The 14083-nt window shown below is 40.1% G+C and overlaps 1 protein-coding gene across 1 annotated transcript in view; it reads left to right on the forward strand.

Annotated features, from left to right (window-relative positions):
* The window catches only part of ABCC4 (ATP binding cassette subfamily C member 4 (PEL blood group)), a 203069-nt gene that overhangs the window by 129158 nt on the left and 59828 nt on the right, over positions 1-14083 (forward strand). Inside the window, exons 21-25 of the mRNA XM_075918815.1 lie at positions 3157-3307; positions 4156-4275; positions 6903-7013; positions 8677-8777; positions 10649-10840. Coding sequence (XP_075774930.1) covers positions 3157-3307; positions 4156-4275; positions 6903-7013; positions 8677-8777; positions 10649-10840 — 675 coding nt within the window. The remainder of the gene's footprint in view (positions 1-3156; positions 3308-4155; positions 4276-6902; positions 7014-8676; positions 8778-10648; positions 10841-14083) is intronic.

The following is a 14083-nucleotide window of genomic DNA, read 5'->3' on the forward strand; positions in this document are numbered from 1 at the left end:
GGAGTTCCACAACACAGAAGGATTGACAGTGGCGCCCTCACTCGTTCATTTGCTTTCAGCGTATTGCGACGTATTGCAGTTTACATGTGCCCGGTTAAGTGGATTTATGGATTATATTATCTAGTTTTAACTAAACTAACCCTCACAAAATGGACAAGTGGCTTAAAAAGATTCCTGCAAAGAAACTGCAGATTGAAGATAGTACTAATAATGTGAGCACAAGCGAACAACAAGAAAAATGGCAGAGCTGACACTTATCCTACTCCTAGTACGAGATCTTCATCAGCCACATTGCGAGGTAAAAACACTGATGATCTAATCAGATCTGACAAGAACTTGGCCAAAAAAATTTGAAATGATCAAGAAGACTATTTGAAATATGGATTTACATTCACTATCGTTAATGATGAACCTCGCCCTAAGTTTATATTGTGCCTTGTGATTTTAGCTAATGATAGTATGAAGCCATCATGATTAGCAAGACACTTAAAAACTAAGCATCCAGAACATGAAGACAACCCTCTACAATTTTTTCAGCACTGTTTAAAGTCATGCGATATTCAATCCAGTACTTTACAAAATTTCATTAAACTTAATGATAAATGTTTAGAAGCCTCTTTTGAGGTTTCTTACTTAATAGCGAAAGACAAAAAGCCACATACTATTTGGGAAACACTTGTTCTTCCTGCTGTGGTAAAAATGGTTGAAATAATACACGGAAAACAATATGGTGACAAACTAAAATGCATTCCTTTGTCAGCAAATACTGTTGGAAGACGCATTGAAAACATTGCTGAAGATTTGAAGAAACAAGTATTAGAACAAATTACGCAGCGTGGGAGGTTTGCTATACAGTTGGATGAAAGTACAGATGTTTCTAACGTGTCAGCTTATGGTATTTGCTAGATTCTGTTTCAATAATGAAATACACAAAGAACTACTTTTTTGTGTGCCACTAAAGGAAAGATGTACCGGAGAAGATATATTCTTAACAGTAAATGACTTCTTTAATAAAATCAATGGTCTATCGAAAAACTGTGTAAGTGTAACCACTGATGGAGCGGCTGCTTTGACTGGAGTAAAAAAAGGATTCCGGGGCAAGGTTACAGAGATAGCACCACAAGTGAAATTCATTCACTGCATCATTCATAGGCAAACTATTGCAGCAAAGAAGTTAGAGTCAGAAGTGCACAAAGTGCTACAGGATGTCATCAATGTGGTTAATTTTATAAAAACAAGACATTTAAGTAGTAGAATCTTTACAATACTTTGTAATGAGATGGGAAGTGACCATGAAAATCTTTTGTACCACACAGAGGTTCACTGGTTATCTCGTGGCAAAGTGCTTAAAAGAGTTGTCGAACTTAAAGATGAGTTACGCATTTTTCTTTTACAACAAGACAAGTGTTCCAAATTTGCTGACCTTTTCTGTGATGACAAATGGCTATCAGTAGTATGCTTCCTACCAGATATTTTCAAAAAAATAAACACTTAATCTGTCCCTTCAAGGTAAAGGTGACATTTTAACAATGAGTGAGAAAGTAACTGCTTTTCGAAAGAAACTTGTGCTATGGAGAGAGCATTTTGAAAACAGATGTTTGGAAAGGTTTCCATTGTTATGTTATTTTGTTGCTGAAAATGATGTAAGTGTGTCACCTATAAAAACTCTCTGCACACTTAAAAAACTTGGAAACAGAATTTTCTAACCTGTTTAAAAATCTTCCAAATGAAGAGTTTCAGTGGGTTTTGAACCCATTTGTTAAAAATATAAAAATGCAGCACCTTCCGATTAGGTGATTGACATCAGGGAAGATGGAAATTTACTAGCCGAATTTCAACAAAAACCTTTGCATTATTGGTGGATGGGATTGAAAAATGAGTATCATGTTTTAATAAGCGCAGCCAACAATGCACTTCTTCCACATCTTCCATGTCTTTGTGAGGTTTCTTTTTCAGCTGTGACAACAATTAAAACCAAGTATCGAAATAGACTGAACTTAGAACCAGACCTTCGAATCGCTGTATCACAAAGTGTTAAACCAAGATTTTCAAAAATAATGAGGCATATTCAATCACATTGTTCTCAGTAAAAAATATTAGTATTATTAATAAGAATATTTTTAAGTGAGAGCAAAAAGGTTTTATTTACCATTATAAAATAAAATAAAATAAAATTAATATTTTAAAAATATGTTTTATTTCATCTTTATCTCATCCTTTTTTAATTTCTATTTTTTGTGTATGTTTTATAATGTACATAATACATTAGTACAGAAGTACTTGTATATACTTTATAAATAAATAATGTATATATTGCATGTACATGTACATGTGCATGTACATATACATGTGCACATGTGCATGTACATAATTTATAAACAAGGTTTACCAGAGCACTCGACAAAGGCTTCCTTTGTCGACCGTGCCGCATCTAGACTGCCGCACTGTGCCGGATCAGCTGATCGTCAGCACAGTGTGGCAGCCATTTTTATTTTAATGAAGCAAGGATTATTTAAATCCCCGCTTCTTTGTCTTTGCCGAATAAACTAGACATAGCCTGGATGTTACCTTTCCTGTTATAGTAGTAATTACATAGGGAAAGAAAGTTGAATGCACTCCCAGGGAGCCAGATCTCTAGTTTATGTTGGGCAAGGTAATTCAAAGAACAACAACTGAGTTTCTGTCAAAGCTCAATCCAACCTTTCACCTGAACTAAAAAATACATCAATATGGTTCTTTCCATGGCTGCAGAGCAATTAACTAATATCTATCTTGAAGGTGTCCATTTCATAAATCAGATACACTGTTAGTTCTTTGCAGGGTCACAGCAAATGGAACAGTGCCATGAAAACAAGCATCTTGTGTTGGTTCAAGTTGATTGCAACAACTCGCATTAGGCTCTGGCAGAACAAATCATGAAGAAAATATAGAGTAAACTCTGCAATCGGTCAATCTGAAATATGAAAAACATTAAATCTTGTTATTATATTATGAAAGTAATTGCAGCCCTAGTTGTTATATGAAAGTTGTTGTTTATCCTTTTAATTGGAACATTATCTTTGTGTCTGAATATTTGACCTTTTAGTTCTGAGCTTGTTGTAAACGGAATCTTCTGAATAAGGAAATTAATATTTTCTCTTACCTGTGCTGCTGCAGACTCTCCTACAGATTTTTGGTGTGGTAGCTGTGGCGGTGGCAGTGATCCCTTGGATGCTCATCCCTTTAGTTCCACTGTGTATTCTTTTCATTTTTCTTCGACGGTATTTCTTAGACACGGCAAGAGACATTAAACGTCTGGAATCCACAAGTACGTTGCTTGGATAGATGTGATTCTAAGGCTTTGTTTATACTTGCAGCATTAAAGCACTACTGTGACAGTGTGGTCACAGCTCCAGAATTGTGAGAGAGCTCTCCCAGCACGTTGGGAAATGCACCTCCCTGAGGAACATAACTCCCAGCGTGGGGATCCCCTCTACGCTGGCAAGTTACTGCACTCAGGGGATGTAATTTTTCATAACCCTGAGCAAGAAAGTTTCAGCACAGGAACTTGACTGTGTAGACAAGCCTTCAGTCTGAAAAACAATTACATGAGATGCTAAAATTCTGCAGATAATCAGAATTTTTTTATCTGTTTTGAAAATTGCTTCCTTGTTTTCTAGGGTCCCAAACCAGCAAAATCCTTCCACACTTGCTTAACCTTAGGTTTAATTAAACTCATTGAAGTCAATTATATAATCATATATTTAAAATTAAGGACATATTTAAGTAATTTGCTGGATTTTGTCCTTACAGGTCTATTTGCACATAATAATGTAAGTTTTGAATTGACTGTCATTAAATAGCAGAGTCTGAGGCTTGAGCATCAGGATAAAAAATGGGTGCATTATATGATTAGTGAAAGAAACAAAGAAAAAAGTCATGTCTGATGATAACTGTTAAAGAATTTTTGAATGAATTAGATTAATCTGTCTTGCCATCCAAATAGATATACTTGAGCTATGGGAAAGTAGGCTGAAAATACTATGTTTATTCTAAAAGATGTGATTCAGCATCTTGTGTCATTAAGCAGAGAAGTAGGATTAAAGACTAGCATCATGCAAAGAATTATCAACACTGCCCTTCAGCTACAATAAATTAGTCTTATTTACTTTCCAGCTCGAAGTCCAGTATTCTCCCACTTATCATCTTCTCTCCAGGGACTTTGGACTATTCGTGCTTTCAAGGCAGAGCAGAGATTCCAGGAATTATTTGATGCCCACCAAGATCTTCACTCGGGTTTGTCATGAGTAGACATGAACAACTAAATATGTAGCTCTCTCAAAGGGAAATTCTTTCTCCCTCTAGTATACAGCTTAAATGCACAGCTCCTACTGATTTGAATCTCTCTCTCTCTCTCTCTCTGGCAATATCTCTTCTTTAGTATATTTCATAGCAGTGTGTTCGGTCTTTCTGGATTTGTAATATTCACTTTGTACTCTTGAGTAGTTTCAGGTATTCAAGGATGCATCATAACAATATTTAAGATAAACATTTTAAATTATACCCAATACATATATTTAAAGTATCGTTTTTCCACCAAGTTCAGGTGTCTAGACTAAACACTTGACCTATATGAGGGTTGGACTAGATGATCTCCTGATGTCTCTTCCAACTTTTATCTTCTATGATTCTCTATATTGGGTTGACTTACACTCACTGCAGTAATTACTGTGGTGGTGCATGACCACACTACCCTTATTGGGTCAGTGGTGTATGTCGTCACCAGGAGCGCTTCCACCCTTATTAGAGGGGCAGCTGTGGGGAGCGGCGAATCCAGTCTCTCAGCTCTACTGGCTGCTCCCTACTGGGCTCTAGCTGTTTGACTTTCATGTCAATTTCATGGCAATCTGTGAAACTACCAAGGCAGCTAACAGCCTATGTAGGTAACACCATGTACACACACCATTGCATTTAATACACCTACGGCTTTTGTGGAGGTGAACTTATAATGTCTGTGTAGCTGAGTACTTACATTGATGGGAGAAGGCTGTAGAGCAAACATTGACATCATTAGATTGGGTATAAGCAGCCTTACACTGACCTGAGGGGGTAGTGTAAACCAGGCCTAAAAACTGTACAAAAATATTTAGTGTAAATTATTCTCCTGAACAATATAGAAATCTGTTACCTCTTAGCTTTTTTTGTGTGAGCAATTTTAAGAGCTCCTGGCCATGTTAATCCTGTAGATTAATGTAGATTAATGTCTTCTTGTCTCCAGTATTGATATTCTATAAGCAAAAGTAATCTGAATTATGTTTGCACCAAGCATTCTATAATAGTTTGCCCTTTTTTCCTGTTAATTGGTAGAGTCGTAGAGTTTCAGGCAAAAAGAGACAATTTGGTTGTCTAATCTTACCTTGTGTATGTTACAGGCTATTACATTTCACCTTACTGCTCCTGTACTGAGTCCAGTAGTTTATGTTTGGCTAAAATTTATCTCCCAGAAAGTCACTCAATCTTGATATGAAGAATTTATCTCATATCAGCTTTCAACCATTGATTCTTGTTATGTCTTTCTATTACTGTACTAGATATTTTCTTCCTATGCAGGTACACATACACTGTAATCAAAACACTTCTCAGTCTTCTTTCTGATAAACTGAACAAATTGAGCTCTCAAAGAGCACATCTTCACTTCAACAAAGGTCGATCTTCTGGATCTTCTGGTGTTCAATTTAGTGGTCTGGTGAGGACCCACTAAATTAAGTGCTGAGGGCATCCCTATCAGCTAGTTGCGACAAGTAAGAGAAGTCAATGGGAGTTTCTCCTATTGACCTTCCACTGTGGGGCTAACCAGCAACTCAATGCAAGGTATGTTGACTCCAGCTACGCAATTCATGTAGCTGAAGTTGTGTATCTTGCATCAATTTTCTCTTCCATTGAGGCCTGGCCTAAGTCTCTTGTTGCAAGGCATTTTCCATAGCCTTTAAACGATTTGTGACTTTTTTCTTCCCCTTCTCTAGTTTAATATACTTTGAAAATGTGGACACATAAACTGTGCATAGTCTTCCAGTATCAGTCTCACCAATGCCATAAACACAGACATAAAATTGCCTCCCATATCCTACTTAACTACTCCCTGCTTATACCTCCAAGGAGTGCATTAGCCCTTTTTGCTACAGCATCACACTGAAAGCTCATGTTCAGTTCTTTGACCCATTATGACACCTAAAACCTTTTCAGAGTCACTGTTTTCCAGCACACACTCCTCTAGTTTGTAGCTGTGGCCCCAATTCCCTTTTTCAAAACATATAACTATGAATTTAGCTATATGAAAATACATTTTATTTGAGCCCAGATTTCAAAGTGATACAGAATTTTACCATGTATCTATTTTGACTTCTGGTTTTGGCTCTAAGTTTGAGTACTTTAATGTTCATCATAAAGACTATCCTGCATTCTTTCGTGATTTATATCATATAACCCGCACTGACTAGTTATATTCAATTCTGACACGCAGGTTGGGATATACTCTATGTAAAATGTTATGTTAAAGAAAATTGTACTGCTGTTTTAGATAATGTACTAGGTATCTAGTCCAAAGTCTGTTGAAGTCGATGAAGATTTTTATGTTGGTTTCAGGGAGCTTTGAATCAAGTTCTAAATTATTTAATTTCTGTTCCAACTCCTGTTTCATATACCAGTTTCAGCTGTAGTAACAGTGTAAAACTTGAAAACTGGCCAGCGCTAGCAAGGAAGACAGGGCATCATCATCATCAATACATGCAAACTCTTTCCAAGACAATGATATTGTTTGCAGCTCATGGAATTAGCTTTTACATTGCTGTATTATGGGAGTCACTATAGAACTTATTTTTACCCAATTTTGTTGTTCTTATTATGACTTAAAAAAACTCTTTTAGAGGCCTGGTTTCTGTTCTTGACTACCTCCCGATGGTTTGCTGTGCGCTTGGATGCCATTTGTGCCATCTTTGTTATAGTGGTTGCCTTTGGTTCACTGCTCCTTGCAAAGAGTAAGTACAGACTCTAGTTATTAATGCTATAATTACAATCTATAGTACTGCCTAGTTCTTTTTCAGAATTTACTTTCTCTAATTGTTGAAGGATTGCAGTTAAGTCAGATGTTTCTTTCTAGATCCTGATCAGTCCGTCAGCCCAAGACATTTGGGTTGCACCTCTGTTCCTGTAAGTACTAGAGACAGCTCAGACATCTCCTCTGGCCATGAACCTACCATTCTTTCCAAATTATCTTTCCCCCAGTGATGCAGGCAGGCTTCAGATTCTACAATCTTGCCTTTACTCTTTAAAGGAGCTTTTAAAGACCTCTTGGGCACAACAACATTTGTTTCCCTTCTTGTTGTGGCAAACTAGGCCAAAAAGAGCAGGTTGAACTTTCAGGGATGCAGCTCAAATGTCTTGGATTCTGGGAGGGCCCAATCTCTGAAAACCTTATAAGAAATTTTATATTCATTGTTATTTTCATGCTGTATTTTCATATGATCATCCCAGGTTGTAATTGGGATAAATGTACTAGATAGCTTGGCAAAATACAAAGGAAGCAAGTTATCTTGGACACGAAATTTGGGTATTAATTTATTGTTCTTTGATTCCTTTATTTTTCCTTTTGATAAACCATATAAACGTATATGCATTGCATCAAAGAGAAGATTTCCAGCTAGGTTTCAAGTCATTAGACTTGGAGACAAATCAGAACACTGTGTTTGATTAATCTCTCCAATCAGTATAAGAAGTAGATTTTGTGAAGCCAGTGGAATTGTGCTGATGTAAAAAGTCTATGGCTAAGTCTAGACTGCAAGCCTCTTTTGAAAGAGGCTTTTTCAAAAGATACTTTCGAAAAAGCCTCTTTCGAAAAAGAGCGTCTACACTACAACCAGTACTTTCGAAAAAGCAAGACGCTGGATCCTCTCTTTCGAAAAAGCACAGTTTGCATTACATAGCGCCTTTTTTCGAAAGAGCACTTTCAAAAAAAGGTGTTATTCCCTGTAAAACGAGGTTTTCCGCGGTCGAAAAAACTGTTGCGTTCTTTTGATTTACTTTCAAAAGAACACAGCAGCAGTCTAGATGCAGGGGAAGTTTTTTTTTAAAAAAGGCCACTTTTTTTTAAAAAACCCTGTAGTCTTGATACACCCTATGAGAAGAGAATTTGGTCTAATGTTAGGACCAAACACTGTGTAGCCTACTCACAAGTTTACCCATTCATTGAAATGAGTGTGTCCACATGAGAAGGGTGAGCTAAATTTTACCCTCCAGACACTTCTTTTTTGATCCATGTAAATGCTAACAAAGTGCTTCAGTAGCATTTTATGTTCACTTTGCACAGGTTTAGGGACCTAATCAAACGCCTTTGAAATTAATTGAAAGGCTCATAATTGCTTAACTGAATAGCGATGTGCTTAAAAGCTCTGTTGAATCTGGGCTTTTAAAATTTTTTTAGACAAGGTGCCTGAGTGTGGAGAGGCAGCACTTCATTTTCAAACACAAATATAATTTGAGAAAGTTTACAAAATAGACTTTTTCCACAGAGCCACTATTTAAACTGGTCTGACTAAGAGACAGTCTCGCTCTACCACTTAGTGGCATATTAATTTGAAAGAGGCGTTAACTAGAGTTTTGTATCATTACATAGATGTGATTTTTCCTTCCCTTACTGTACAGCTCTGGATGCAGGACAGGTTGGCTTGGCATTATCTTATGCAATCGGTCTCATGGGAATGTTCCAGTGGGGAGTCAGGCAAAGTGCTGAAGTTGAAAATCTGGTAATATTAATTTGCTCGTTTTGGTATTTTTCACATCTCTTTGCTGTTAAGTGATATAAGAAACATTAGACATGTTATCTGTCCATTAACAGAATTGAAAAGACCCAGTTATTTCTTTCTAGTACCTTAGACTCTGTTAATTTAAATTTAACAAATATTTAAGATGTGTTAAATCTTCATTCAAGTCTTACTACTCAAGGCTGATACATTTTGTAAATTTCCAAATATATTTTGTATGTGGTAGAACATCAGTTTATACTATTTACTAAGATACTGTTTGTTGAACATTAATATTTTAAAAGTAATGTGTAAGCAAACACAATAAAAAGATACTGCATTCCAAAATCTGCTTACTCATTTTGTTAACAGGTGTGGTTTATTTACAGTTATTTATGGTGAGTCACTATAACATTCTGGTAAATACACCTTGTACATTACAGAAAGGATAACTAAAACACCCTGCTAATAATTTTGTATTTAGCATTTATGCCATATAACTTGCTGTATTTTCAAAGCATATTGCAAGCATGAATTAAACAGTACTGATAAATGTTTTCTGATGAGTGGGAAGAGGCATCAAGGCTTTTTGTCTGAATTATCACAATATGGATCAGTGAAATTCAGATTGTGGGGCTCTCGGGAGGAGGAGGGGTGAATTACTCTTTTGGGAGGTGAAGATTTAGAAGTATCATAGAATAAGACTTATTTACTAAGCTACTGTAAATAGCTCCATTTTTCCATGACTCAGAAGAATCTCAGGTTTTGTGTTTTTGTCCTACTTAGCTCTCCTTTGCTAGTATTTTTTTTTCTTATTGTATTCTGTTTCTCATGTGTTTTCAACTGGTGGGAGAGGTCCAGAATGGAGAACTTGCTAGTCCATGGCTTATTTTCTGAGGCTGACTCTGTCCCTGGATCCACTGCAGTCAAGATACATCTTTTGAGTACTGTTACAATGATGTCTTCATAGTTCATACATGAAGTGGTTTAAGCCAATTAAGGTGAAATACAATGTATGAAGAAAAAATATTTTTTCTTACAATTTTTGATTCATGAATCTGTTGAAAGGGGGAAATGGTACCCCATGGCCAAAACTGCACTGCTTTCCATATTGGCAGAGAGTGACAAGTAGCTCAAACATCTTAAATTTGAGGAGAGGGTTGTTCCATTAGTTAGTTAGTTTTTTCTATTTATTGATAACCCATAAAATCTCACTTATCAATAAATCTTGCTGCCTGTTTCATCATTGTATATCTGTGGATATGACAAAAAATCCTGCTAGCTATCTAGCCACTATCATAGTTACCAACATACTGATTTGGTTCTGCTGCTGAATTATAGACATTCATTCCAAGCACATGATAATAGTAATCAGAGTTGCAAGGGACAAGTTCTTTGGTGAAATCCCAGAGATGGTGGTGGCTCAGCACACACAAAAGTGATCAACTTATCCATGATACTGCTAATAGGCTGTGTCTTCCTGTAGCTCAGATGTAAGTCTGATTCTATAGCACTTCTCCTATAGATGCCCAGCAGAAAGGCAGCCTATCATGTAGAAATAAGGCTTCAGTCCTACAAAGCACTTAAACATGTGAATAATCCCACTGACCTCAAATTAATACTTATATTCAATCAATTAAAATTAAGTACATGTTTAAATGTTGTGCAGGGTCAGGACCTATAGTAGGAGGCAAGACTTGATATCCTATCTAATAAAAATAGGACAATACCATGGCTTGTCCTCTCTCTCTTTCTCTCTCATATGATGGAAAGAAAATGTCTGGTGTCATTTCCTAACTTTTTTAAATAATCAAAATGCTATGCAAGCTTCAAACGAGATTGAATTTATTGCTTTTATAACTTTTTTTTTCTAGATGATCTCAGTCGAAAGAGTAATGGAATACACGGAACTTGAAAAGGAAGCTCCTTGGGAGTCCAACAAACGCCCATCGGCTGAATGGCCAAGCCAAGGTGTAATAGCCTTTGAAAACGTTAACTTCACATACAGCTTAGATGGCCCCTTGGTGTTGAGGCACTTTTCTGTTCTCATTAAATCAAAAGAAAAGGTAAGCATTGCATGCTCATTTCAAATAGACACAACATTTTGGTTAAGGAGGCAATTCTTATGGTTTTTTTCCAACTCTATACAATGCTACAAAATTTACTACGTGTGACCAAACTACAGCCTGTTATCTGCATACATCTTTTTTACAATTCAAGTGTGGCTTCCAGAGCCCCCAACATTCTCTTTCTCCACCAATCAGGCTGGGGTGGATGGAAGTTTGGGGGCTTCTGCCAAAAATGACTGGTGCCTGCTGAGATAGGGACACAATTTAAATATTTCCTCCATCCATCCACAACCAGTTGAGTCATACCCCAAGGTATGCCCCCTCCTATTCCCAGCAGCCCCTCCCTGCAGCTCCCCAGTATTAGCTCACTGTGGAGAACCAACAGCAAGGAAGGGGCCACTCCTTCAGCCCTGCAGGAAGAGGCAACTCCAAAAAGCAGCAGCTCTCCCTGCTGTTCCCAGCTGCTTGCTGCTTCCTCACCTCATGGCTGCAAATTCCAGCTTACCAGCTCCGGGGACTGCTGTGCAGGGAGTGGGGCTAGAGGCATCATGTGACCGAACGGGACTAGCAAACCCTGGCAAAAAAATCAGGTGAGGGGCATATGATCCTGCATCAACCTGCCCCGCCCCTACCCATGCATTGCTTTTGGCTTCTCCCCAGTGGGGAGAGGGCCTGGGCAGGCATTTCCTTCATAGGGTATGTCTACACTACAAAGTTAATTCGAACTAACGGACGTTAGTTCGAACTAACTTTCATAGGCGCTACACTAGCGCTCCCCTAGTTCGAACTTAATTCGAACTAGCGGAGCGCTTAGTTCGAACTAGGAAAACCTCATTGCACGAGGATTAAGCCTAGTTCGAACTAGCTAGTTTGAATTAAGGGGTGTGTAGCCCCTTAATTCAAACTAGTGGGAAGCTAGCCCTCCCCAGCTTTCCCTGGTGGCCACTCTGGCCAACACCAGGGAAACTCTATTGCCCCCCTCCCGGCCCCGGACCCCTTAAAGGAGCACAGGCTGGCTACGGTGCCCGTGCCAGGTGCAAGCCTGCCAGCACCCAGCCAGCAGACCCTGCACCTGGCACGGATCGAGCCACCCACCCGATGCCCCCCAGCCCTCCCCCTCTTCCCGGGACCAGGCTGGCGACTCCCGGGAGCTTGCCCGGGACCACAAGAGGCGGGCACCCACCTGGGCTAGTGCAGACATCGTGGACCTCGTCCACGATCTCCACACTAGGCACAGGAAAGTGTCTGGCTAGGGCAGGAGAGCTGCCAGCCTGGCCACCCAGGAGCAGGTGTGCAAGAGAATCAAGGTGGTCCACTGAGACCCCCTGACCCTGAGCCCTGAGCTTACAATGGCCGTCCTGGGTCAGACCAAAGGTCCATCTAGCCCAGTAGCCTGTCTGCCGACAGCGGCCAACCCTAGGGACCCTGGAGGGGATGGACCGAAGACAGTGACCAAGCCATTTGTCTCGTGCCATCCCTCTCCAGCTTTCCACAAACCTTGGGCAGGGACACCACTCCTACCCCCTGGCTAATACCACTCCATGAACCCAACCTCCATGACTTGATCTCACTTCCCTTTCAACTCTGTTCTAGTTGTAGCCTTCACAGCCTCCTGCAGCAAGGAGTTCCACAGGTTGACTCTTTGCTTTGTGAAGAACAACTTTCTGTTACTAGTTTGAAGCCTGCTACCCATTCCTTTCCTTTGGTGTCCCCTTTAGTCCTTCTTTATGGGAACTAATGAAGAACTTTTCTGTATGCACCCTCTCCACCCAACTCCTGCTTTTAGAGACCTCTATCCTGTCCCCCCTCCGTCTCCTCTTTTCTAAGCTGAAAAGTCCCAGTCTCTTTAGGCTCTCTTCATCTGGGACCTGTTCCCAACCCCTGATCATTTTAGTTGCCCTCCCCTCTCCCAGCCTCTCTCTTCCCCTCTCCCACCTCCTTTTCCCAGTCTCCCCCAGTTTTGTTCAATAAAGACAGATTCCATTTTGGAAGACACGTTATCTTTATTTTGTACATCAATAAGAAGGGGGGCTAGGGAAGGGTAAGTGGAAGGAGGTGAGGGAGGAATGGGGTACGACCCCCCGATGGGGAGGACTGGGCTGGCTCTGCGGGCTTCTGGGGGTGGAAGCTCTCCTGCAGCCCCCCAATTGCCCCCTCTCCCCAGATGGCAGCCTGCGGCAAGTGCAGCTGGGCTGATGGCCAAGTGGTGTGATGTGCCCAGTGTGGGTACTCCGGGCACTCCAAGCCAGAACTTCTTTGCAAGCGGGGCACCCCTTAGAACTGTGTGTCCGGGGTGGGGGTCGGGACCCTTTAAGCGCAGCCCTCGGCTAGCCTGAGACAGCATCTCCATGCTCTAAGTCCTCCTCTTATGCCCTGCCGGCACTGCTTCCGGCCATCCTTAAGCCCTGTTCAGAGTCCACTCAATGTGGACTTGCTAGTTCAAATTAGCAAAACGCTAATTCGAACTAGTTTTTAGTTCTAGACGCGTTAGTTCGAATTAGCTTAGTTTGAATCAAGTAATTCGAACTAAGTTAGTTCGAACTAGCGCTGTAGTGTAGACGTACCCTTACTTAAGAATTTGAGAAAGTAGGGACTTTGTGATTGCCCTAATGCATCAACTCCAAAACCAAAAAAACCCACCCTAGAATGTAGTCATTCAGAGAAGGGACTTTTTCTTCGTTACATGTTTGTAAAGTGCATGCCCCAGTGGGGTTCAAGCCTTTAGGTACTATGTAATACCAATAATAATAATAAAACAAAGGCAGGCCTTGATCCTGTGATTGGATCCATAAACTACAAATAAATGCTTATTTGGGAAAATCAAACTTTGCTTTACTGCATACTCTGTCTCTAGCACTGAGGAGTAAGGATGTTAACTAGCGGTTAATTGACTAGTCAAGTAGTCGATGGAATTTCCATCGACTACTCGACTAGTCAATAGGCACTTTCTCATTCCTCCTTTGAAATGTACAAAAGCCTCTTGCTGCAGGAATGCAGAACTCTGCCTGCAGTCCAGGGCCAGCGGGAAGTCCCGCTTACTCTGGGCTGCACACGGTGTGCCAGCTTTGAAATGGACAAGAGTTCCCAATGGGCATGTGCATTTCAAAGCCACAGTGCAGCATGGAGCCTGGGGTCAGCATGGGACTCAGAGTCCTCCACTGACCCCAGGCTCTATGCTGCACTGCGGATTTGATATGCCGCGTGGAGCCGGGGCTCCCCGCAGCATTACCCCAGAACCCG

Source organism: Pelodiscus sinensis, chromosome 1 (genome assembly GCF_049634645.1).
Source record: "Pelodiscus sinensis isolate JC-2024 chromosome 1, ASM4963464v1, whole genome shotgun sequence".
In the NCBI taxonomy this organism is placed as follows: Eukaryota; Metazoa; Chordata; order Testudines; family Trionychidae; genus Pelodiscus; species Pelodiscus sinensis.